The following is a 25,548-nucleotide window of genomic DNA, read 5'->3' on the forward strand; positions in this document are numbered from 1 at the left end:
CACGGTTAATAAACTTTTTATTTGCATTTTACAAGATCATTCTCCTTACATTCTCAATTAATTTGCCATTAAAGTGCTGAAAGGGGGTTTTGCCTTTTTTTTTTTTTTCTTCTCCCCCCCGTTTGCTGGTTTTTTTTTGTTTTGTTTTTTTTTTTTTTTTTTGCTTTTAAACTCAAGCTCTACTCCTTAACAAAAAAAAAATCATACCAAACACCAGAAAAGCGACCGGTGTAAGTTTTCAGGCCGCAACTGAGACACGGTTGTGGGGGTTTTTTTTTTGCGTTTGTGTTTGTTTTTTTTTTTTTTTAAACCTCTTATAATACAAATAACGTAACAAACGTGCGGAAGCAACAAAGACCACATCAATAAAAATTTAAAAAAAAAAAAAAAAAAAAAAATCAAGCTCGGTCACTTAGTGGCAAAAGGCAAAACCTTTTGAGACATTTCCTGCGCAACCGGGCCGGCGATTTGCTCGTTAAGCGGCCTTTCGCGCCGCCAGGGGTTACGCGATGTCGTGCTCTTGCACCACGGGAAACACCCGGATTATTTTTTTTTTCCCCAACCCCGTTGCGGGAGTTCAAGGGACGCGGCTCGGTTACAGCTGCGTTTTACGGGGTTTGTTTGGGGTTTTTTGTTGTTGTTGGGTTGTTTTTTTTTTTTTTAATAGGTGTATTTTTTTAATAGGTGTATTTTTTTAATAGGTGTCTGACAGAAGTTTCAGCCCCGCAAATAAAAGCCAGAAAAAGACTGTTAAGATGGAGAAGGAAAAAAAAAAAAAAAAAAAACCACAAACAAAACAACCAACCCTCGTTTCCACAAACCAAACGCTGAAAATATTCAGTAAAATGAAAAAAAAAAAAAAAAAAAAATTATCAAAAATAGCTTGCTAGGAAACTTAAGCTCTCAGCATTTCATGCACAAGCCGACGTCTCGAGCGCGGAAGAGCTTCCGCGTGGCCGCACCGACCGTGGACCCGCCGCACCCCTCACCGCGACGCTTCCCCCCCCTCCCCAGACCCCGCTCGCTCCTTTGCTGAGGTTGAGAGTAGCCCAAGCTACAAAATGTATATACAAACCCGGGAAGGGCTACCTATATACACAGGCACCTATGTACAGCCGCGTTACTCCTTCTTCTTGGCCACCGTCAGCTCCACCCCGGGCATGCGGAAGCCGCCCTTCGTCCCGCTGTCGTTGCTGGAGGAGGAGGACAAGCGTGATTTTTTGGATGCCAGCGAGACGCCGCTGCCCTGCGCCTTCCCCACCTCCTCGTCGCTTCCCGTCACCTCGTAAGAACCTTTGGTTTTCGAGCCGATCCCCCCAAACGTCCCGAATTTCATTTTGCCCTGTTTCCCCCCCTTGTCGGTGCCCGAGCCCGCGTCCAGCTCCAGGGTTCCCGTGGGCGTCGAGTGGGCCGAGCGCTCGTCGCTGAAGGACGACGACCGGTGACGCGTCTTCTTGCTTTTGAAGAGGGAGAACTTCCCCTTCGCCGACGGACCCTCTCCCCCATCGAGCTCGCCTTCTGCAGACCCCAAGCTGACCTTGGAGCTCTTCAGGTCACCTTTCGAACCCGAAACGGATCCAGAAACCTCCGGGGAACCCAGGGCGCCGCCGCTCTTCCCCTTCTGCTTGGAAAAATTGAACTTGGGCATCTTGATCTTGGATTTCTTTAGTCTGACATCCACGTCCTCCGCCTCCAGCTCTGCGGTGCCAGCCTGGAGGTTGGCGTCCGTCCCGGGGAACTCGACGTCGACCCCCATCTCTCTGCCCTTCACCTCGGGGTCTGAAAACCCAAATTTAGGCATTCGCAGCTTGGGGAATGATACTTTTCCCAGGCTGCTTTCTGGGCTACCGTGCGGGACGCTTGCCGTGATGCTGGGACCTCCGATTCCTATCTTTGGGCCAGTAACGTGAAAAGCTCCCCCGCCAGCGCTCACCGCGGGCGCTGCCGCCTCTCCAGAGACGGTGGCACCGCCTTTAATCTTCGGCCCTTTTACATTGACGTTAAAACCCGACCCGGAAACTTTCAGCGCAGATGCGTCCAAGGCAGGAGCGTCAAGGTGGACGCCCACTCCAGGCTCCTTAAGGTCGACACGAGGCGCTTCCACGCTGACTTTTGGACCTTTGATTTCACCGGCAACATCTACGTCGCCCCGTAGGTTTGGTCCTTTCAGCTTCAGGTCAACGTCCGGCAAGGAAACGCTGGGTGACTGAAATTTAGGCCCTTTCAATTCCACATCGGGTCCTTCCAAGCCAACACCAGCCCCTGAGCCCTTCAGGCCTCCTTTCACTTGGGGACCTTGAAGATTGACGCCTACGTCGGCTCCATCCACACCAGGACTGGAAATACCAAACTGGGGGAGCTTGAGGGACGGGAGCTTGATCGTGCCACCCAGAATTTCAAAGCCGACATCGGAGGCGTCCACGGATGCTTTGGGGGATTTAATGCCAGCAGAAACGTCAAGCTCTCCTTTCAACTTTGGTCCTTTCAGGTTTACGTCCAAATCCGGGGCGGAAACATCCACCGAGGGCCCTTTGATATCGACGCCTGGGACGCCAAGGTTGAGATTTGCACCCGGGGCTTTCGCATCCGCCTCCATCTGCGGGACGGAGCAGTCGACACCTCCTTTCACGCTCAGATCAGGTGCCTCCATAGCGGGGGATTTAAACTTCGGCAGCTTCAGCTTTCCTCCCAAGCCTCCCATGTCAACGCTTGGCGCATCCAGGCTGACATTTGGCCCTTCCACAGAACTCGAAACATCCAGATCTCCCTTTATTTTTGGTCCTTTCAGGTTTCCATCAAAATCGGGTCCGGAGATTTGGGGCCCTTTGAGCTTTACATCAACACCTCGGAGGTTCGCATCAGCCGAAGGGAGGCTCACGCTTCCTTCCATGGCTGGGACCGAGATATCCAGGTTTGCAGCCGGCATTTCCAGACCGAGACCCATTTTCCCCACCTTGGGCAATTTCAGCTTTCCTTCGGGACCTTCCAGTTCTGCTCCAGGAACGCTGACTTCACCTTTTACTTTTGGTCCTTTCACATTTAAGTCGACATCTGGCACCGGGATCGAGGGAACGGCAACGTCAATGGCGGGTCCTTGCAGGTCGCCCTCAATTTTCAAGTCCCCTACGCCCACCTGCCCACTGGGAAGTTTGAACTTTGGTTTCTTCAGGCTCACGTCAGAAGCTTCAACGTCCACGTTGAGGCTCGGGCCTTTTACATCGCCTTTGGCGGTGGGCACGGAGACTTCTAGATCAGGCGCTTTAAGTTCCCCCTCTATTTTCGGGACTGCCACAGAAGCATCCCCTCGGAATCTGTGTGATTTAAGATCAAATTCAACATCCGGGAAGGAGATTTTCCCAAACATGGGTTTCTTCCCTTTGGGGGACTTCACCGTAGCGTCCCCTTTTATCGTCACGTCCGGCCCAGCCACGTTCATATCCAGGTCGGGTGATTTCAAATTCGCGTCGAGCTCTCCACCAGCCACGTTCACATCGAACCCACCTTTCTTTCCTTTAACTTTAGGGCCGCTCATATGAATTTTTGGCATCTTGAACTTGCTCTTCTTACCCTTTCCAGCAACGTTGACATCAGGCGACTCCACGTTCAGCTCCGCCTCAGGTAAATCCACTTCTGCCCCCGGCACCTTGATTTCTGCCTTCGGGCTTTTCATCCCAAACCCAAACTTGGACTTCTTAAACTTGGGAAGTTTGACATTTGCCTCTGGGCCTTCCATGTTCAAGTCAGGACATTCAACGTCAACTTCAGGGCTTTTGACTCCGAATTCTGGGCCTTTGAGATCAACTTCAGGACCTTTCAGGTTACCTTCTATCTTTGGGGTTGAAATATCAAAGCCTCCCTTCGTCTTGTGGCCTTTCAGATTCAAGTCTATCTCAGGCATTGAGATTTTAGGAACATTCACGTGCATTTCTGGCATCTTCAGTTTAGGACCTTTCAGTTTGCCCTCTGGACCTTCGATGCTCACGTCCGGGACACTGATATCTACCTTGGGGCCCGAAAGATCGACCTCTGTCTTTGGCAGGTTCACGTCCACGTCAGGACCTTCTCCTTTAAAGCCAAACTTGGGCAGCTTCATTTTAGGCATCTTCACTTTTCCCTCCAGACCATCAACATCAACCTCTGGGCCCTCGATATCTACTTTGGGGCCCTTGATAGCAACTTCAGGACCCTTCAGACCTCCCTCCAGCTTTGGGCCCTGAAGGTCAGCATCGCCTTTCAGCCTCAGTCCTTTCAGGTTCAAGTCTATGTCCGGCATGGAGATCTGGGGGGTCTTGATGTGCATCTCAGGCATCCTGGGCCCTTTCAGTTTTCCATCCGGTCCTTCGATGTTCACAGCAGGTGCCTGAATGTCCAACCTGGGGTCTTTGATGTCAACATCCGGACACTGCAAATCCCCTTCCAGCTTTGGCGCCGAGACGTCCACGTCTCCCTTCAGCCTGGGGCCTTTCAGGTTGAAGTCAACATCGGGCATAGAGAACTTGGGCGCCTTGATGTGCATTTCTGGCATCTTGAATTTTGGGCCTTTGAGTTTCCCTTCCGGCCCTTCGATGGTCACGTCGGGAGCCTCAACATCTATTTTGGGGGCTTTCACATCTATTTGGGGTGCCTTCAAATCACCTTCAAGCCGGGGTCCAGAAACATCTACACCTCCTTTCAGTTGAGGCCCCTTGATATTGAAGTCGACATCAGGGATGGAGACCTTGGGAGCCTTAATGTGCATTTCGGGCATCGTAAATTTGGGACCTTTGACTTTTCCATCCACATTCAGATCGGGAGCCTCTACATTTACGCTGGGGCCCGAAACGTCAATGTCTCCCTTTGGGAGGGTCACATCCACATCCACTCCCTCCCCTTTAAAGCCCGGCATGGAAAACTTGGGCATTTTGAATTTAGGCAGCTTGAATTTACCCTCCGGGCCATCAATATCAACATCAGGGGCACCTATGTCTAATTTAGGAGCGCCAACATTGACCTCTGGGCCTTTCAGTTCACCTTCAACTCCTGACACTGACACGTCTACGTCTCCTTTTACTTTGGGACCTTTCAGGTTCAGATCAAAGTCTGGTGTGGAGATTTTGGGTGCCTTGATGTGCATCTCTGGCATCTTGAACTTGGGGCCCTTCAGCTTCCCTTCAGGACCTTTGATGTCCATGTCAGGGGCCTCAAACTCAACCTTAGGACCTTCCAGATCAGGTGCAGAAACCTCCACATCTCCCTTCACTTTGGGGCCTTTCAGGTTCAAGTCAATGTCCGGCATGGAGATCTTGGGTGCCTTGATGTGCATCTCGGGCATCTTGAACTTGGGGCCCTTCAGCTTCCCCTCTGGCCCTTCAATGTCCAGCTCCGGACCTTCAATGTCCACCTTTGGACCAGAAACATCCAGGTCTCCTGTCGGCAGGTTCACGTCCACCTCTGGGCCTTCTCCTTTCAGCCCCGGCATCCCGAACTTGGGCATTTTGAACTTGGGCATCTTGAATTTTCCTTCCGGGCCGTGAATGTCCAGGTCCGGTGCCTCAATGTCGACTTTGGGGCCCTTGATGTCCACCTCAGGGCCCTTCAGGTCACCTTCCAGCTTGGGAACCGACACATCCACGTCGCCCTTGAGCTTGGGGCCCTTCAGATTGAAGTCAACATCGGGCATGGAGAACTTGGGTGCCTTGATGTGCATCTCGGGCATCTTGAACTTGGGGCCCTTCAACTTCCCTTCAGGACCTTCCAGCTCAACGTCAGGAAGGTCAACATCGACTTTGGGACCTTTGATGTCAATTTCAGGGCCCTTCAGGTCACCTTCCAAGGTGGGAACCGACACGTCCACATCTCCCTTCACTTTGGGGCCTTTCAGGTTCAGGTCAATGTCAGGCATGGAGATCTTGGGTGCCTTGATGTGCATCTCAGGCATCTTGAACTTGGGGCCCTTCAGCTTCCCCTCTGGGCCTTCCAGCTCAACATCAGGAAGGTCAACATCCAGTTTAGGGCCTTTGATGTCAACGTCTGGGCCTTTCAAATCACCCTCAAGTTTTGGAACGTCCACGTCCCCCTTCACTTTGGGGCCTTTCAGGTTCAGATCAAAGTCCGGCATGGAGATCTTGGGGGCTTTGAAATGCATGTCGGGCATCTTGAATTTGGGACCCCTTATCTTTCCTTCTGGGCCCTCGATTTGAACATCTGGGGCACCAACATCCAACTCGGGACCTTTCACATCAAGTTTTGGCCCTTTCAGGTCACCTTCCACACACGGCACAGACACCTCCACATCCCCCTTCACTTTCGGGCCTTTCAGGTTCAAATCAAAGTCCGGCATAGAAATTTTAGGAGCCTTAAAATGCATCTCTGGCATCTTCAATTTGGGGCCTTTCAGTTTTCCTTCTGGTCCTTCAATCTCCACATCAGGAACATCTATGTCTACTTTGGGTCCTTTTATATCCAGTTCAGGACCTTTTAGGTCACCTTCCAGCTTGGGAACCGACACGTCCACATCCCCCTTCACTTTCGGACCTTTCAGGTTCAAGTCAATGTCGGGCATGGAGATCTTGGGTGCCTTGATGTGCATCTCGGGCATCTTGAACTTGGGGCCCTTCAGCTTCCCCTCTGGCCCTTCAATGTCCAGCTCCGGACCTTCAATGTCCACCTTTGGACCAGAAACGTCCAGGTCTCCTGTCGGCAGGTTCACGTCCACCTCTGGGCCTTCTGCCTTGAAGCCCGGCATCCCAAACTTGGGCATTTTGAACTTGGGCATCTTGAATTTTCCTTCTGGGCCGTGAATGTCCACATCTGGCACATCAATGTCGACCTTGGGGGCTCCAATACTGATGTCAGGAGCCTTAAATTCCCCTTCTAGCTTCGGAGCAGACCCATCTATGTCTCCTTTCAGCTTGGGACCTTTGAGGTTTAAGCTGGCATCAGGCATTGAAATTTTGGGAGCTTTTATGTGCATCTCTGGCATTTTAAACTTGGGACCTTTCAGTTTTCCTTCTCGCCCTTCGACATCCAGCTCAGGAGCATCGATGTCAACCTTGGGTCCTTTGATATTAACCTCCGGCACACTCAGGTCCCCTTCCAGTTTTGGCGCTGAAAGATCGACATCCACACCTCCTTTTGACTTGGGACCTTTCAAATTCAAATCGAAGTCTGGCATGGAAATGTTGGGAGCCTTGATATTCATTTCAGGCATTTTAAATTTGGGGCCTTTCAGTTTTCCTTTGGGACCTTCAAGGTCAAGGTCAGGAACCTCTACATCCACTTTTGGTCCTTTCAGATGCAAATCTGAGCCCTTCAGATCCACCTGGGGAAGAGAGACGTCCACCTCTCCCTTCACTTTGGGGCCTTTCAGGTTCAGGTCGACGTCGGGCACGGAGATCTTGGGTGCCTTGATGTGCATTTCTGGCATCTTAAATTGGGGGCCCTTGAGCTTCCCCTCTGGCCCTTCGATTTCCAAACCAGGACCTTCGAGATCCAGCTTGGGACCCGAAACATCCAGCTCTCCTTTTGGAATGCTAACGTCCACCTCTGGCCCCTCAGCCTTCAACCCAGACGCACCAAATTTAGGCATTTTGAACTTGGGCATTTTGAGTTTACCCTCTGGCCCATGAATGTCCACATCAGGCGCCTCGATGTTGACTTTGGGGCCCTTGATGTCCACCTCGGGACCTTTCAGTTCCCCTTCCAACTTTGGGCTGGAGACATCTAACTCTCCTTTTAGTTTATGCCCTTTCAGATTGAGCTCCACATCTGGCATTGAAACTTTCGGTGATGAAATACTCAGGAAAGGCATTTTAAATTTCGACCCTTTCGATTTTGCCTGTACGTCTACATCTGGAGCGTGAACATCGACTTTCGGACCACATACTTCAATGTCGGGTTTTTTAAGTTTCACGTCCACATCAGGGCTTTGCACTTTAGGACCAGAAAAGCCAAATTTTGGAAGTTTAAACCTGGATTTTTTAGTTTTTCCTTCTAGATCAAGCTTCGGTCCCTCGACCTCAAGTTCTGGGCCTTTGATGTCTAGCTTAGGACTTTTCAGCTCACCCTCTATTTTGGGACCAGAAGGATCGACGTCAGCTTTCAGTTTGGGGCCCTTCAAATTTAAGTCAATATCTGGCATGGAGATTTTCGGAACATTGAATTGCATGTCCGGCTTCTTAAATTTAGGGCCCTTAAGTTTTCCTTCTGGTCCTTCAATCTCTAGGTCAGGAACAGTAACATCAACCTTTGGACCCGAAATAGCAACATCGGCTTCAGGTAGATTTACATCAACTTCTGGGCCCTCTCCTTTCAACCCGGACAACCCAAACTTGGGCATTTTGAACTTGGGCATTTTTATTTTACCTTCCGGACCATGAATGTCCACGTCCGGTGCCTCGATGTCGACTTTGGGGCCCTTGATGTCCACCTCGGGGCCCTTCAGGTCACCTTCCAGCTTGGGAACCGACACGTCCACATCCCCCTTCAGCTTGGGGCCCTTCAGATTGAAGTCAACATCAGGCATGGAGAACTTGGGTGCCTTGATGTGCATCTCGGGCATCTTGAACTTGGGGCCCTTCACCTTCCCCTCTGGCCCTTCAATGTCCAGCTCCGGACCTTCAATGTCCACCTTTGGACCAGAAACGTCCAGGTCTCCTGTCGGCAGGTTCACGTCCACCTCCGGGCCTTCTGCCTTGAAGCCCGGCATCCCGAACTTGGGCATTTTGAACTTGGGCATTTTTATTTTACCTTCTGGGCCGTGAATGTCCACATCTGGAACCTCAATGTCAACTTTGGGGCCCTTGATGTCCACCTCGGGGCCCTTCAGGTCACCTTCCAACTTAGGGACAGACACGTCCACATCGCCCTTGAGCTTGGGCCCCTTCAGATTGAAGTCAACATCGGGCATGGAGAACTTGGGTGCCTTGATGTGCATCTCTGGCATCTTGAACTTGGGGCCCTTCAGCTTCCCTTCAGGACCTTCCAGCTCAACGTCAGGAAGGTCAACATTGACTTTGGGACCTTTGATGTCAATTTCGGGGCCCTTCAGGTCACCTTCGAACTTGGGAACAGAAACATCCACATCTCCCTTCACTTTGGGGCCTTTCAGGTTCAAGTCAATGTCGGGCATGGAGATCTTGGGTGCCTTGATGTGCATCTCAGGCATCTTGAACTTGGGGCCCTTCAGCTTCCCCTCTGGCCCTTCAATGTCCAGCTCCGGACCTTCAATGTCCACCTTTGGACCAGAAACATCCAGGTCTCCTGTCGGCAGGTTCACGTCCACCTCTGGGCCTTCTCCTTTCAGCCCCGGCATCCCGAACTTGGGCATTTTGAACTTGGGCATCTTGAATTTTCCTTCTGGGCCGTGAATGTCCACGTCGGGTGCCTCGATGTCGACTTTGGGGCCCTTGATGTCCACCTCGGGGCCCTTCAGGTCACCTTCCACCTTGGGAACCGACACGTCCACATCGCCCTTCAGCTTGGGGCCCTTCAGATTGAAGTCAACATCGGGCATGGAGAACTTGGGTGCCTTGATGTGCATGTCTGGCATCTTGAACTTGGGGCCCTTCACCTTCCCCTCTGGCCCTTCAATGTCCAGCTCCGGACCTTCAATGTCCACCTTTGGACCAGAAACATCCAGGTCTCCTGTCGGCAGGTTCACGTCCACCTCCGGGCCTTCTGCCTTGAAGCCCGGCATCCCGAACTTGGGCATTTTGAACTTGGGCATCTTGAATTTTCCTTCTGGGCCGTGAATGTCCACGTCCGGTGCCTCGATGTCGACTTTGGGGCCCTTGATGTCCACCTCGGGGCCCTTCAGGTCACCTTCCAGCTTGGGAACCGACACGTCCACATCGCCCTTCAGCTTGGGGCCCTTCAGATTGAAGTCAACATCGGGCATGGAGAACTTGGGTGCCTTGATGTGCATCTCTGGCATCTTGAACTTGGGGCCCTTCAGCTTCCCTTCAGGACCTTCCAGCTCAACGTCAGGAAGGTCAACATCAACTTTGGGACCTTTGATGTCAATTTCGGGGCCCTTCAGGTCACCTTCGAACTTGGGAACAGAAACGTCCACATCTCCCTTCACTTTGGGGCCTTTCAGGTTCAAGTCAATGTCGGGCATGGAGATCTTGGGTGCCTTGATGTGCATCTCAGGCATCTTGAACTTGGGGCCCTTCAGCTTCCCCTCTGGCCCTTCAATGTCCAGCTCCGGACCTTCAATGTCCACCTTTGGACCAGAAACGTCCAGGTCTCCTGTCGGCAGGTTCACGTCCACCTCTGGGCCTTCTGCCTTGAAGCCCGGCATCCCGAACTTGGGCATTTTGAACTTGGGCATCTTGAATTTTCCTTCTGGGCCGTGAACGTCCACATCCGGTGCCTCGATGTCGACTTTGGGGCCCTTGATGTCCACCTCGGGGCCCTTCAGGTCACCTTCCAGCTTGGGAACCGACACGTCCACATCGCCCTTCAGCTTGGGGCCCTTCAGATTGAAGTCAACATCGGGCATGGAGAACTTGGGTGCCTTGATGTGCATCTCTGGCATCTTGAACTTGGGGCCCTTCAGCTTCCCTTCAGGACCTTCCAGTTCAACGTCAGGAAGGTCAACATCGACTTTGGGACCTTTGATGTCAATTTTGGGGCCCTTCAGGTCACCTTCCAACGTGGGAACAGAAACGTCCACATCTCCCTTCACTTTGGGGCCTTTCAGGTTCAGGTCAATGTCCGGCATGGAGATCTTGGGTGCCTTGATGTGCATCTCGGGCATCTTGAACTTGGGGCCCTTCAGCTTCCCCTCTGGCCCTTCAATGTCCAGCTCCGGACCTTCAATGTCCACCTTTGGACCAGAAACATCCAGGTCTCCTGTCGGCAGGTTCACGTCCACCTCTGGGCCTTCTCCTTTCAGCCCCGGCATCCCGAACTTGGGCATTTTGAACTTGGGCATCTTGAATTTTCCTTCTGGGCCATGAATGTCCACGTCCGGTGCCTCGATGTCGACTTTGGGGCCCTTGATGTCCACCTCGGGGCCCTTCAGGTCACCTTCCAGCTTGGGAACCGACACGTCCACATCACCCTTGAGCTTGGGGCCCTTCAGATTGAAGTCAACATCGGGCATGGAGAACTTGGGTGCCTTGATGTGCATGTCTGGCATCTTGAACTTGGGGCCCTTCAGCTTCCCTTCAGGACCTTCCAGCTCAACATCAGGAAGGTCAACATCGACTTTGGGACCTTTGATGTCAATTTCGGGGCCCCTCAGGTCACCTTCCAAGGTGGGAACCGACACGTCCACATCTCCCTTCACTTTGGGGCCTTTCAGGTTCAGGTCAATGTCCGGCATGGAGATCTTGGGTGCCTTGATGTGCATCTCGGGCATCTTGAACTTGGGGCCCTTCAGCTTCCCCTCTGGGCCTTCCAGCTCAACATCAGGAAGGTCAACATCCAGTTTAGGGCCTTTGATGTCAACGTCTGGGCCTTTCAAATCACCCTCAAGTTTTGGCACAGAAACGTCCACGTCCCCCTTCACTTTGGGGCCTTTCAGGTTCAGATCAAAGTCCGGCATGGAGATCTTGGGGGCTTTGAAATGCATGTCGGGCATCTTGAATTTGGGACCCCTTATCTTTCCTTCTAGGCCCTCGATTTCAACATCTGGGGCACCAACATCCAACTCGGGACCTTTCACATCAAGTTTTGGCCCTTTCAGGTCACCTTCCACACACGGCACAGACACCTCCACATCCCCCTTCACTTTGGGGCCTTTCAGGTTCAGATCAAAGTCCGGCATGGAGATCTTGGGGGCTTTGAAATGCATGTCGGGCATCTTGAATTTGGGACCCTTTAACTTCCCTTCTGGACATTCTAGCTCAACATCTGGAGCCTCTATGTCCACTTTTGGACCTTTTACTGTAACCTCAGGGCCTTTCAGGTCACCTTCTAACTTGGGAATGGAAACATCAACACCCCCCTTTCCTTTTGGACCTTTCAAGTTCAGATCGAAGTCCGGCATGGAGATCTTGGGAGCCTTAAAATGCATCTCTGGCATCTTAAATTTGGGGCCTTTCAACTTCCCCTCTGGGACCTCAATATCCACATCAGGAGCTTCTATATCCAGTTTAGGACCTTTGATATCCATCTCGGGGCCTTTCAAGTCACCCTCTAGTTTGGGGGCAGAAACATCCACGTCTCCCTTCAGCTTATGACTTTTCAGGTTCAAATCGATGTCGGGCATGGAGATTTTTGGTGTCTTGAAGTGCATTTCAGGCATCTTGAACTTGGGCCCTTTGACTTTTGCTTCTGGACACTCTAGGTCAACATCGGGAACGTTAACATCCAGTTTAGGGCCTTTGATGTCAACGTCCGGGCCTTTCAAATCACCCTCAAGTTTTGGCACAGAAACGTCCACGTCCCCCTTCACTTTGGGGCCTTTCAGGTTCAGATCAAAGTCCGGCATGGAGATCTTGGGGGCTTTGAAATGCATGTCGGGCATCTTGAATTTGGGACCCCTTATCTTTCCTTCTGGGCCCTCGATGTTTATGTCAGGAGCTTCTATGTCCACTTTGGGCCCTTGGAGTTCCAGATCTGGCCCTTTCACACCACCCTCTATTTTCGGTACAGAAACATCCATTTCTCCCTTCATTTTGGGACCTTTCAAGTTGAGGTCTACATCAGGCATAGAAAATTTAGGTGCCTTAATATGCATTTCTGGCATTTTCACCTTGGGTCCTTTCCACTTTCCCTCAGGACCTTCAACATCCAGATCAGGAACATCAACATCCAACTTCGGGCCTTTAATATTCACATCAGGTCCTTTCAAGTCACCCTCTAATTTTGGAACAGAAATGTCAGCGCCCCCCTTCGCTTTGGGGCCTTTCAGGTTCAAGTCAATGTCAGGCATGGAGATCTTGGGTGCCTTGATGTGCATCTCGGGCATCTTGAACTTGGGACCTTTCAGTTTTCCTTCAGGACCCTCAATGTCCACGCTCGGCAACTCGATATCGACCTTTGGGACCGAGACATCAACATCCCCTTTTGGGAGGTTCACGTCCACCTCTGGGCCTTCTCCTTTCAGCCCCGGCATCCCGAACTTGGGCATTTTGAACTTGGGCATCTTGAATTTTCCTTCTGGGCCATGGATGTCCAGGTCCGGTGCCTCAATGTCGACTTTGGGGCCCTTGATGTCCACCTCGGGGCCCTTCAGGTCACCTTCCAGCTTGGGAAGGGAAACATCCACACCACCCTTCACTTTGGGGCCTTTCAGATTTAGGTCAATGTCAGGCATGGAGATCTTGGGTGCCTTGATGTGCATCTCAGGCATCTTGAACTTGGGGCCCTTCACCTTCCCCTCTGGCCCTTCAATGTCCAGCTCCGGACCTTCAATGTCCACCTTTGGACCAGAAACATCCAGGTCTCCTGTCGGCAGGTTCACGTCCACCTCTGGGCCTTCTGCCTTGAAGCCCGGCATCCCGAACTTGGGCATTTTGAACTTGGGCATCTTGAATTTTCCTTCTGGGCCATGGATGTCCAGGTCCGGTGCCTCGATGTCGACTTTGGGGCCCTTGATGTCCACCTCGGGGCCCTTCAGGTCACCTTCCAGCTTGGGAACCGACACGTCCACATCGCCCTTCAGCTTGGGGCCCTTCAGATTGAAGTCAACATCAGGCATGGAGAACTTGGGTGCCTTGATGTGCATCTCGGGCATCTTGAACTTGGGGCCCTTCAACTTCCCTTCAGGACCTTCCAGCTCAACGTCAGGAAGGTCAACATCAACTTTGGGACCTTTGATGTCAATTTCGGGGCCCTTCAAGTCACCTTCGAACTTGGGAACAGAAACGTCCACATCTCCCTTCACTTTGGGGCCTTTCAGGTTCAGGTCAATGTCCGGCATGGAGATCTTGGGTGCCTTGATGTGCATCTCGGGCATCTTGAACTTGGGGCCCTTCAGCTTCCCCTCTGGCCCTTCAATGTCCAGCTCCGGACCTTCAATGTCCACCTTTGGACCAGAAACATCCAGGTCTCCTGTCGGCAGGTTCACGTCCACCTCTGGGCCTTCTCCTTTCAGCCCCGGCATCCCGAACTTGGGCATTTTGAACTTGGGCATCTTGAATTTTCCTTCTGGGCCATGGATGTCCACGTCCGGTGCCTCGATGTCGACTTTGGGGCCCTTGATGTCCACCTCAGGGCCCTTCAGGTCACCTTCCAGCTTGGGAACCGACACGTCCACGTCGCCCTTCAGCTTGGGGCCCTTCAGATTGAAGTCAACATCGGGCATGGAGAACTTGGGTGCCTTGATGTGCATCTCTGGCATCTTGAACTTGGGGCCCTTCAGCTTCCCTTCAGGACCTTCCAGCTCAACGTCAGGAAGGTCAACATCGACTTTGGGACCTTTGATGTCAATTTTGGGGCCCTTCAGGTCACCTTCCAACGTGGGAACAGAAACGTCCACATCTCCCTTCACTTTGGGGCCTTTCAGGTTCAGGTCAATGTCCGGCATGGAGATCTTGGGTGCCTTGATGTGCATCTCGGGCATCTTGAACTTGGGGCCCTTCACCTTCCCCTCTGGCCCTTCAATGTCCAGCTCCGGACCTTCAATGTCCACCTTTGGACCAGAAACATCCAGGTCTCCTGTCGGCAGGTTCACGTCCACCTCTGGGCCTTCTCCTTTCAGCCCCGGCATCCCGAACTTGGGCATTTTGAACTTGGGCATCTTGAATTTTCCTTCTGGGCCGTGAATGTCCACGTCGGGTGCCTCGATGTCGACTTTGGGGCCCTTGATGTCCACCTCGGGGCCCTTCAGGTCACCCTCGAGCTTGGGAGCCGAGACTTCAATATCACCTTTCATGCTGGGCCCTTTTAGATTAATGTCTACGTCAGGCATGGAGAACTTGGGTGCCTTGATGTGCATCTCGGGCATCTTGAACTTGGGGCCTTTCAGTTTTCCTTCGGGGCACTCCAAATCAATAGTGGGTGCCTCAACATCTACTTTTGGCCCCTTGATGTCTATTTCTGGCCCTTTCAAATCGCCTTCTATTTTAGGAGGTGCAATATCCATTTCTCCTTTCACTTTAGGTCCCTTTAGGTTCAAATCTACATCTGGCATGGATATTTTAGGTGTTTTGATATTCAGCTTCGGCATCCTGAACTTGGGGCCTTTCCATTTGCCTTCTGGTCCTCCAACATCCAGCTCTGGCACTTCAATATCTGCCTCTGGCCCAGAAACATCTATCTCTGCTTTTGGCAGGTTGACATCTATATCGGCTCCCTCAAACTTTGGGCCGGACACGTTAAAATGAGGCAATTTCATTTTCGGCGTTTTCAGTTTGGCTTCTGGACACTCCAGGTTGACATCTGGGACCTCAACATCTATTTTCGGTCCCTTGATATTAACACCGGATTCTTTCAAGTCACCTTCCATCTTTGGAAGAGAAACATCCATCTCTCCTTTCGTTTTATGTCCCTTTAAGTTCAAATCTACATCTGGCATGGATATTTTAGGTGCCTTGATATTAAGCTTAGGCATCTTAAATTTGGGGCCTTTTATCTTCCCTTCTGGACATTCCAAGTCTACCTCAGGTACATCAACGTCCACTTTGGGACCTTCCACATCTATTCTGGGGCCCTTCAGATCTCCAGAGGTCTTCAGACCAGAAATATCTGCATCTCCTTTCAGTTTGGGGGCCTTCAAACCGAGATCTACATCTGGCATGGACAGTTTTGGCGTCTGAATGTTTAGTTCGGGCATTTTAAATTTGAGACCTTTTCCCTTTCCTTCTGGCCCTTCGATGTCCACGCTGGGCACAGCAATATCTACCTGGGGACCAGAAATGTCCACCTCACCCTTTGGAAGGGTCACGTCAATGTCAGGGCCCTCTCCCTTCAGGCCGGGCACCCCAAACTTGGGCATTTTCAGCTTAGGCATCTTCAGTTTGCCTTCTGGACCCTGGATGTCCACGTCTGGCGCCTCAATGTCAACCCTGGGGCCTTTGATGTCAAGTCCGGGTGCTTTCAGCTCCCCTTCCAGTTTTGGGGCAGAAACATCCAGGTCTCCTTTCACTCTGGGACCTTTCAGATTCAGGTCGATGTCAGGCATGGATATCTGGGGGGTCTTGAAGCTCATGTCGGGCATCTTCACCTTGGGGCCTTGCAGTTTTCCTTCTGGCCCTTTGATGTCCACGCTTGGCGCAGCAATATCTACCTTGGGACCAGAAATCTCCACTTTACCCTTTGGAAGGGTCACGTCAATGTCAGGGCCCTCTCCCTTCAGGCCGGGCACCCCAAACTTGGGCATTTTCAGCTTAGGCATCTTCAGTTTGCCTTCTGGACCGTGGATGTCCACGTCTGGCGCCTCAATGTCAACCCTGGGGCCTTTGAGCTCTAGTTCAGGACCCTTCAAATCAGCTCCTACCGTGGGAATGGAAACATCCACGTCACCCTTCACTTTGGTGCCTTTCAGGTTCAGATCAACATCTGGCACAGAGACCTTTGGAGCTGTGATGTGCATCTCTGGCATCTTCACCTTGGGGCCTTGCAGTTTTCCTTCTGGCCCTTTGACGTCCACGCTTGGCGCAGCAATATCTACCCTGGGACCAGAAATGTCCACCTCACCCTTTGGAAGGGTCACGTCAACGTTGGGACTCTCTCCCTTCAGGCCGGGCACCCCGAACTTGGGCATTTTCAGCTTTGGCATCTTCAGTTTGCCTTCTGGACCCTGGATGTCCACGTCTGGCGCCTCAATGTCAACCCTGGGGCCTTTGATGTCAAGTCCGGGTGCTTTCAGCTCCCCTTCCAGTTTTGGGGCAGAAACATCCAGGTCTCCTTTCACTCTGGGACCTTTCAGATTCAGGTCGATGTCAGGCATGGATATCTGGGGGGTCTTGAAGCTCATGTCGGGCATCTTCACCTTGGGGCCTTGCAGTTTTCCTTCTGGCCCTTTGATGTCCACGCTGGGCACAGCAATATCTACCTTGGGACCAGAAATGTCCACCTCACCCTTTGGAAGGGTCACGTCAACGTTGGGACTCTCTCCCTTCAGGCCGGGCACCCCAAACTTGGGCGTTTTCAACTTTGGCATCTTCAGTTTGCCTTCTGGACCGTGGATGTCCACGTCTGGTGCCTCAATGTCAACCCTGGGGCCTTTGATGTCAAGTCCGGGTGCTTTCAGCTCCCCTTCCAGTTTTGGGGCAGAAACATCCAGGTCTCCTTTCACTCCGGGACCTTTCAGATTCAGGTCGATGTCAGGCATGGATATTTTGGAGGTCTTGACATGCACCTCTGGCATCGTAACTTTGGGGCCCTTGACATCTACGTCGGGCACGTCCATTCCCAGTTTGGGGCCTTTAATGTCAAGCTGAGGTCCTTTCAAGTTGCCACCCATCTTTGGGATAGAAACATCCACGTCTCCCTTAAGCTTAGGTCCCTTCGCATTAATGTCCATATCTGGTCCAGATATACTGGGCCCTTTCAAATAACCCTCTGGACCTTCAAATTCAACATCGGGAGCCTTTACGTCCATCTTGAGACCCTTACAGCCAAGTCCTTTGACATCCCCTTCCACCCTGGGGACCGTGACGCCCATATCTCCCTTCACCTGAGGGCCTCTCAGGTTCAGGTTTACATCCGACAGAGAGATTTGGGGCGTTTCAACCTTCTTGAACTTGGGGCCTTTCCATTCTCCTTTGATGGCCACATCGGGAATGCCAACATCTACCTCGGAGGCTGCTGGTCCCACCTCGCCCTTTGGGAGCGCCATCTCCACAACGGGACCTTCCCCTTGCGAGTCCAAGGCAGTAAATTTTGGAAAGTTCATGTGTGGCATTTTGAGTTTTCCTTTGCCGCCGTGAACGTCTGCATCAGAAGCCGGGAACTCTACGCTGGGTCCTTTGATACCCACGCCGGGGACCTCCAGTGCTGGGGAGGGGACCTTCACAGCACCCTTCAACCCCACGTCCACCTGTGGCTTTGGGACTTTAACTGAAGGAGCTGAAACTTCAGGTCCCGTGACCTGGACGGAGGAGGAGGCAATGTCCACGCACGGAGCCTGCAGCTTTGGGGCAGGAACATCGGGGCCCACCTGCGGGGCTTGAGCTTCGATGCCAGATCCCGTGGTCGGGAACCCAAATCTGGGCATTTTCATGGTGGGAATCTTGATTTTTCCCACATCGACAGCTGGATTTTCCATCGCCGGTAAAGAAACGTCAACTCCGGGGGCTTTGATACCTCCCTGAAGACAAGGGGCAGAAGCATCAGCGTGTGACAGCGTCCCCCCCAGCAGCTCCCCTTGGACGTCCGTGCCACGAACGTGTCCTTTGCCATCCAGCCTGGCACCCTTGATGTAAAAACCTGCGTCCAGGTTCCCCGTCTGTCCATTGGTTTCAATTCTGGGCGAGCTGCCCTGGGGCTCCAGGAACGCCGTGCCAGAAACCAGGCGTCCCGGCACCTCCACCGTAACAGATTTTCCAGTTTCCCCACCAGGAACTTGGCTCTCCGGCAGCTGAGGGTCCATCCGAGTCCTCAGGTGAACGCCCATCATTTGCGTCCCCGCCACGGTGATCCCGGGCTTTCCGAACTGAGCCTCGCCGAGGTGGACATCCAACTTCTGGGCAGAAGATTCAACCGTTGCTCCGGGAGGTGCCCCTTTGATGTCCATGCTCCAGTCTATGGCTTGGGTGCTTCTCCCGGGCAGATCCCCTGGCGCCATCTTGATGACGGTTTTCTCAGGCTGGGTTTCAACGTCGGTCTTCATGGCGTGGGTCATCTCCTGGGTCGGGATCCGGATCTTAAAGTCTGGGCCGACGACGTCACCATCTTTTGCTCCGTCGCGCCTAGTGACATCGACGGTGTACGCCGTCACTTTTCTGGTGACCGTTATGGTCCTGCTCTGCGTTCCACCGCACTCCGTCTCCGCCGCCTCCTCCGACTTCAGCCGGGGTTTGATTTTCGTCGTGTAAATCCTCCTGTACTCCTCGTCATCTCCACTCTGGAAACGAAGAGACCTTCGTTAGCACCAGGACGCTTCCTCCCCCTCCTCCACCCCTCCCCCCCCCCCAGCCCCCACTCACCAGGACGACTTCTGGGCTGCTGGCTGCGAACACGTCGTGCGACCATGACTGTCCCGGCAGCGGAGACTTGTCCCCTTTCCGTTGCAAGCGCAAGCCCACCGTGTGGTGGCCCATGCTGTTGAGCAGCTGCGTGACCTCCCCGGATTGCAGGTTGTCAAAATAAACCGTGGCGCTCACGATCTGATCCCCTGGCGGGGGCGGGGCGGGGGGGGGGCGAGCGGAGGGGCGAGAGGTGAGATATTTCGGAAGGGAGAGGCAGGGAGGAGACCCCCCCATCCCCACCGCAAAGCAAGACGGGGAGCAACGACGCTTGAGCCGTTGGGTTGAGCCCAAGAAGGAAGGAACCGAGGCACCGCCAGGATGGAAAACAACCCCAAAGAACCCTTTCTTCCCCTCCCCCCCCCCCGCCCCCCCCCTCCCCAAAAGACCTTCCCCACGACAACCTCCGCCGAGGTCCCACCTTCCTTCACGACGCCCATCTTGGCGGCCGGGGAGTTTTGCTGCACTCGCTTGACGAAGACCCCGTCGTCCGTCTGGTCGATGGTGATGCCGTGGGAGCCGCTGCCTTGCCAGTTGGGGAGCAGGATCTCCCGGGTCTCCTCCTCCTTCTCCATCTGGGGAAGGAAAAAAGGCGAGGAGCGTGACGGAGGAGACGGACGTGGGTTTTGAGCACGGGACGTTGAGGGAGAAGAGCTAAAACCAGCTCCATCCCACTGACCTTGCTGGGACGCTGGTCCCGGCCGGATCCGCCCCAGGAATCCCTCTGCCTTCACTCGTGGACCTTGCAGCAGCTTTCGTTTCACCTTCCCAGCCTGGTGGAGACATCAGAGAGGTCCGCGTGAAACTCCGGCTCTCCTCCCACTCTCTCTTTCTTCCTTCCACCTCCGACGCCCAGAGGGGACGGGAGCCAAAGCGCGTCCCAGCCGCCCACGGCGCGACTCTGCCCGAGGCCCCGTTGCGAGCCGGGCGGTTTCGGTCAATGGGACAAGGAGCGAGAAGCTGCGTAAGAGGTAAATATCACCACGGCCGAGGGTGGCAAAGGGCCACCACGTCTCGTTGACCCAACCAAAGGTCGTTACGGTTACACCTCGGACCGACCCAGTCCTCGGAGAAGCTCTTCTCCTGCTTCAGCGATAGACGCTTCTGCTGTGACACGGAAACGAAAGAAATTCAAGTGTTGGACGGTCGGGAAGCGCAAAAGCAACAAAAGTCACTTGGCGACGTCAGCGTCACCCGTGTCTCCTCGTGCCCTGCTCCACCACCCCGGAGTCAACTCCTTCGCCACCTAAAAAGGGGTCGAGGGGCTTTCTCCGTTCCTAGCCAGCTTCGGGCGGGCGTGAGAAATAAAAAGAGAAGAAATCCTCCTGCCGACCCAGCGGCAAAGACGGGACGAGCCGGATCCTCGCAACGTCCGGACGCCGCAGCCAACGCTCGGCCTGGGAGCTCGGGGGCAGGAGGGCGCCTGCCCCCGTGGTTCCCCCCCACGGCAAAGCCTCTACCAAAGTGGCTCCCGAGGGCCAACCCACCTCGTGAAGGTCTCATTTCCTTAATCTGAACCCAAATTTAGAGAGAAGTTTGGTAATTCCAGCCGGTCTGATGTGAAACCCGGCCCGGGGCTCACCCGGGCTGGCAACGGGAAGGGTTCTCCAAAAAAAACCCACGTCCTCCCATCGCATCTTCACCCACATCTGCTGCCCCTTGCAGCTCTTCCAAGCACCACCAGTAAAAGGAGAGACAGCGACACAAGAGGCGGATTTTTGGAGGGGATTTTGGGGGTTTTGTCCTTTTCTACAGGTACCAGCCAAGGATCTAAACCTCAGAGCAGCTCGTTGGGCATCAAGGCATTGGTCAAGCGTGGAAGCGGTGCAACTCTACGGAGCCCATCCACACGTGGACCTTCCTGAAGGAGCCCAGCAGGACCAAACCCAGTGAGCCTCCTCGGCACGGAAAGGTCAACGGAGGAGGTGCCCCTCCGCGGGCTTGCGCAGACGTTCAAACGTCACCCGTGGGACACGACGTCATCTCCGTGCAAAGCCCCAGAGAAACCTCAGGACCGCGTTTCACAGGACTGGATGAGGTGGGACAGGACCTCTGGAGGTCCAACCCTCAAGCAGAGCCACCTTGAGCCGGTCCATGGAGGACTATATCCAGGTGGCTTGTGAATACCTCCAAGGGATGGAGACTCCACCACCTCTCGGGGCAACCTGAGGACATCTGCAAGACTGGATTTTTTCCACTCTCCAGCTGAGTGGTCCTCAGTTTTTAATGACGCAGATGACGGAGCAGATCATGCCCTCAGCAAGTTTGCAGATGACACCAAACCGGGAGGAGCGGCTGATATGCCAGGGGGAGGTGCTGCCATCCAGAGGGACCTCACCAGGCTGGAGAAAGGGGCTGAGAGGAACCTCGTGAAGTTCAGCAAGGAGAAGTGGTAGGTCCTGCCCCTGGGGAGGAGCAACCCCGGGCACCGGTATGTGCTGGGGACCACCCAGCTGGAAAGCAGCTCAGAACAAAGGCCCTGGGGGTCCTGGTGGACACTGAGATGACCATGAGCCACCAACGTGCCCTTGCCGCAAAGAAAGTGAACGGCGTCCTGGGCTGCGTTCGTTCAACGAGGGGATGGGCAAAGTCCTGCCCACGGGGAGGAACAACCCCCGGTTGGTGGACCAGCGGCCACGGGCACAAACTGGAGGACAGGAGGGTCCTTCTGACCATCAGGAAGCACCTTTTAACCGTGAGGGTCCCCAACACCAGGTTGCCCAAGGGGGTGGTGGCATCTCCATCCTTGGAGATCTTCAAGAGTCGTTGGGACGTGGTCCCAAGGGGCTCTGGGTGGCCCGGCTGGAGAAGGGGGTTGGCCAAGGTGACCTTGGAGGTCCCGTCCCACCTCTCCCAGTCTGTGGGTCTGCAAGGGGTGTCACCAGACGATCCGTTCGGCCACCGAACCATCTGGAAAGCTCAACTGCGGCGGAGGACAAACAGGTTTGTGAGTCAGGGAGCTGGGGAGAGGTCCCGCGGGCTGGGTGGGGAGGTGACTCAGAGCTCGCCCGGCTGCCTCTGAGCAGAGGGAGAGGCTCCGGGCGGCCGCGCTCGACCCAAACCCTGCGCTGCTCCTTCCACCCCCCCCCCACCTCGGAGAGACTCGGGGTGGGGGAACGGGTCTCCCCACCCCCTGCCTGGTTGGGGACATCCCCGGTGGATGGAGAAGTCCTTCCCGTCCCCTCCTCCCCGCGAAGGGGACACCTCCGCCGCAACGCCAGCCCCGCCGCCGCCTGCTGCTATTTTTGGGGTGAGCCACGTGCTGCCCCTTCCCTATATTTTTAGTCGCTGCCCCCCCCACCCCCCCACCCCCACCCCACCCCCACAGCCCAGATGAGATGTCACCCAGCGGCGAACGAAGATGTCACCCTGGCCGCCGTGCCACCGCCTGCCCGGACCACGCGGGGAACCCGCGGACGTCCCCAAGGACCCCCCACGTCCCCCCCCCCCCCCCAACCACGCCAAAAAACCAAAGCCCCATGGGCTGCGCCCGTTCCCGGGCGCCGTTTCAGCGCAGCGCCGGGGATGTCACCGGTTGCACCGGGGGGGGGGGGGGGGGAGGGACATGAGGACGGTGGCGGATTCCACCCCCCCACCCCCACCCCCCCCACCCCGGGTGCAACCCTCAGCAGAATTTGGCTTCGGTTGTTTTGTGCGGCCGCGACGCCATCGCCGCGCCGGGGGCACAAAAGGGCCGACGCGCCGAGGCCACGGCTCCCATCGAGGGGGAGCCACCGGCTCCCCAAACCCCGTGCAACCCCCCCCCACCCCCAAGTCACCAAGGACACCCCCCCCCCCGCCAAGTCACCAAGGACACCCTCCCCCCCCCCACCGGTGTCACCCCCACGGTGCCACCCCCCCACCCCGGGTTCGGCATCCGCAGGGGGGCACCACGCCGGGGAGCACCAACATCCCCCCCCCCCCCAAGCCATGCGGGGGGGGGTCCCCCCAAAATCCTTCACCCCACGGCGAAGAGCAAACCCCAAAGCCCCAAAATGGAAGAGGGGGGGGTGTCTGCCCCCCCCCCCCAGCACCCCAAATCTCCCCTGGGACCCTGCCAAGGGACGGCGTCCGACAAGGAGCCCGTCAATGCTGAGCCGCTGCTAATTAACGAGCAGAGTTAACGAAGCGGGGGGGGGGGGGGGGGGGCGGACACCACCGTGTCCACTGGCGAGCTCTTGGCAGGGGAATCTGTCGCCCCAAAAATCTCGTCTCCAGCGAGGCCTGGCGGGGGGGGGGGGGGGGGGTGCCCCCCCCCCCCGGGGGTCCGGGCAGGGCGGCGGCGCGGGGGCCACCCGCTCGTCCCCGAAGGAGGAACAAGCCAGGGCCGGCGGCCAGGCTGGGAGGGACGGTGACGCACGGGCCAGGGATCCTCCCAGGAAAACCCTCGGTGCCGAGCTCCGGCAGGGCCAAAACCCACGGAAAAAGGAAAAAAAACAAAAAAAAGGAAAATTAAAAAAAAAAAAAAAGGGGGGGAAGAAATCGGGGGAAAAAACCGGGATACGGCGAGAGGAACGGCCTCGATGGCGGCCTCGGCCGCGCGCGGCCTTGTACCGGTTCAACCGGCTCTCGAGCGAGAGTCCCGCGGGCGTCGCGAGAAACTCTCCCGCCGCCGCCGCCGCCACCGCGGCAGCTCCCCGACCGGTTTCACCGGCTGCCGGGCCTTGCCGGGGACGCTGCCCGCAGCCAGAGCGCGGCGGCGTTGGGGCGTGGGGTGCCGCTTCCCCCAACCCCAACTTCGTTCCCGCGGCGGGCGGGAGGTGACCCCCGTGGTTGGTCCCTGAATGCGCCCCAAAAGCTTTGGGGGGGGGGGGATGGGGAAGGGGGCTCGGAGGCTTTTGCCCCCACCCCCCCACCCCAGGTAGGTGCCGATTTTGGGGGGCCGGCTGGGCTGCAGTCCCTTTTGGGGTGCACCCGCTCCGGTGGGTCCTTCCCGAGCACCCAATGGCCTTTCCGAAATGGGGGTGGGGGTCCCCATGGTGGTAGTGGGGGGGTGACATAGTGCATGGGCGCCGGCCGCACCCCAAACCACAGCGGGTGCAAGGCGGGGGGGGGGGCACCTCCGCCCCCCCCAAAACCCCCCTTCCCCATCGACCGACCCAAACAGCCCTTAGTGGGGGGGGGGTGTCAAGTGCACCCCAAAAATTGATGCCCCCCCTCCCCCCGGTACCGGGGGCCTCCCCAGCCTCTCCCACCCCCCACCCCCCCCGCACTGAAACCGGCCTGATGAACGTTAATTAAGCGAGCCGCCCACGCCCGGCTGCCGGCGGAGCCGCGCCCTCGCCGGGATCCCGGGGGATCCCCCCCACCCCCAACATTCCCCCCCCCACCGACGGCACCGGGGCACCCCCCGGGGGGTCCCCTCTGCCCGGGCGGGGCGGGAAGGCGGCGGAGGGGGGGGGAACTCCGCTGCCCCGCCCCCAGCGGGGACTCCCCGGGGCCGGGCAGGGCGCGGCGGAGCGGGGGGGGCGGCGGGGGGGGCGCCACGCCCTGAGCGCGCCCGGCAGCGCGGCCTCGGGGCGCGCCCGGAGCCCCCCGGGATCCCCCCCCTGCACCCCCGGAGCCCACCGGGACCCCCCCCTGCACCCCCGGAGCCCACCCCCCCCGGACACCCCCCTTGCACGCCCGGAGCCCCCTCAGGGCACACGCCGGACACTCGTGGGACACCCCCCCCACGCACACACACTGCCCCGCGGAGCTCCCGGGACTCCCGGAGCCCACCGGAACGCACCCGGGACACTCCCAGAACACCCCCCTGCACTCCCGGGACAGTCCCGGGACCACCGGAGCCCACCGGGACACTTACGGGACAACTCCCCTGCACTCCCGGGACCACCGGAGCCCATCGGGACGCCTCCGGGACACCCCCCCTGCACTCCCGGGTTCACCGGGACGCCCCCGGGACAACCCCCCTTGCATTCCGAGGACCACCGGAGCCCACCGGGACACTCCCGGGACACCCCCCTGCACGCCCGGGACCACCGGAGCCCACCGGGACGCCTCCGGGACAACCCCCCCTGCACTCCCGAGTTCACCGGGACGCCCCCGGGACAACCCTCCCTTGCATTCCCAGGACCACCGGAGCCCACCGGGACACTCCCGGACACCTCCCCTGCACTCCCGTGACCACCGGGACGCCCCCGGGATACCCCCCCTGCACTCCCGGGACCACCGGAGCCCACCGGGACACTCCCGGGACACCCCCCCTGCACTCCCGGGACCACCGGAGCCCACCGGGACGCCCCCGCGATCCCCCCCCCCCGCCCCGCCCGGAGCCGCCGCCCGTCCCGCCAGAGCCCGAGCCCCGCCCGGAGCCCCCCCCGCCCCGTTGCCGGTTCCCCGGGCGGTACCTGCGGGCGGCGGGGCTCAGCTCCCCGGCAGGGCCATGCCCGGCGCCGGTACCTCCCGCTCCCGGATTCCTGGTGGCGGCGGGTCCCGGGTCCCGGTTCCCGGTCGATCCGTACGGGGCGGCGGGAGCGCGGCG

At 56.4% G+C, this 25,548-nt stretch overlaps 1 protein-coding gene across 2 annotated transcripts; it reads right to left on the reverse strand.

Moving 5' to 3' along the window:
- On the reverse strand, positions 1 to 25,548 carry AHNAK (AHNAK nucleoprotein). 2 transcript variants are annotated; one of them, XM_075135165.1, is made up of 6 exons: positions 25,415 to 25,548; positions 19,744 to 19,837; positions 19,486 to 19,639; positions 19,026 to 19,213; positions 9,074 to 18,943; positions 1 to 8,467 (listed from the first exon to the last, which is right to left on the reverse strand). In XM_075135165.1, the coding sequence occupies exons 3-6, from the start codon at positions 19,637 to 19,639 to the stop codon at positions 1,121 to 1,123; spliced, it is 17,559 nt and encodes a 5,852-aa protein (XP_074991266.1). In that variant the 5' UTR covers positions 19,744 to 19,837; positions 25,415 to 25,548; the 3' UTR covers positions 1 to 1,120. The 2 variants fall into 2 exon arrangements, with proteins under 2 accessions (XP_074991266.1, XP_074991264.1); XM_075135163.1 differs by having other exon boundaries at positions 1 to 18,943.

The sequence above is a fragment of the Calonectris borealis genome, chromosome 37 (assembly GCF_964195595.1).
Source record: "Calonectris borealis chromosome 37, bCalBor7.hap1.2, whole genome shotgun sequence".
Lineage (NCBI taxonomy): Eukaryota > Metazoa > Chordata > Aves > Procellariiformes > Procellariidae > Calonectris > Calonectris borealis.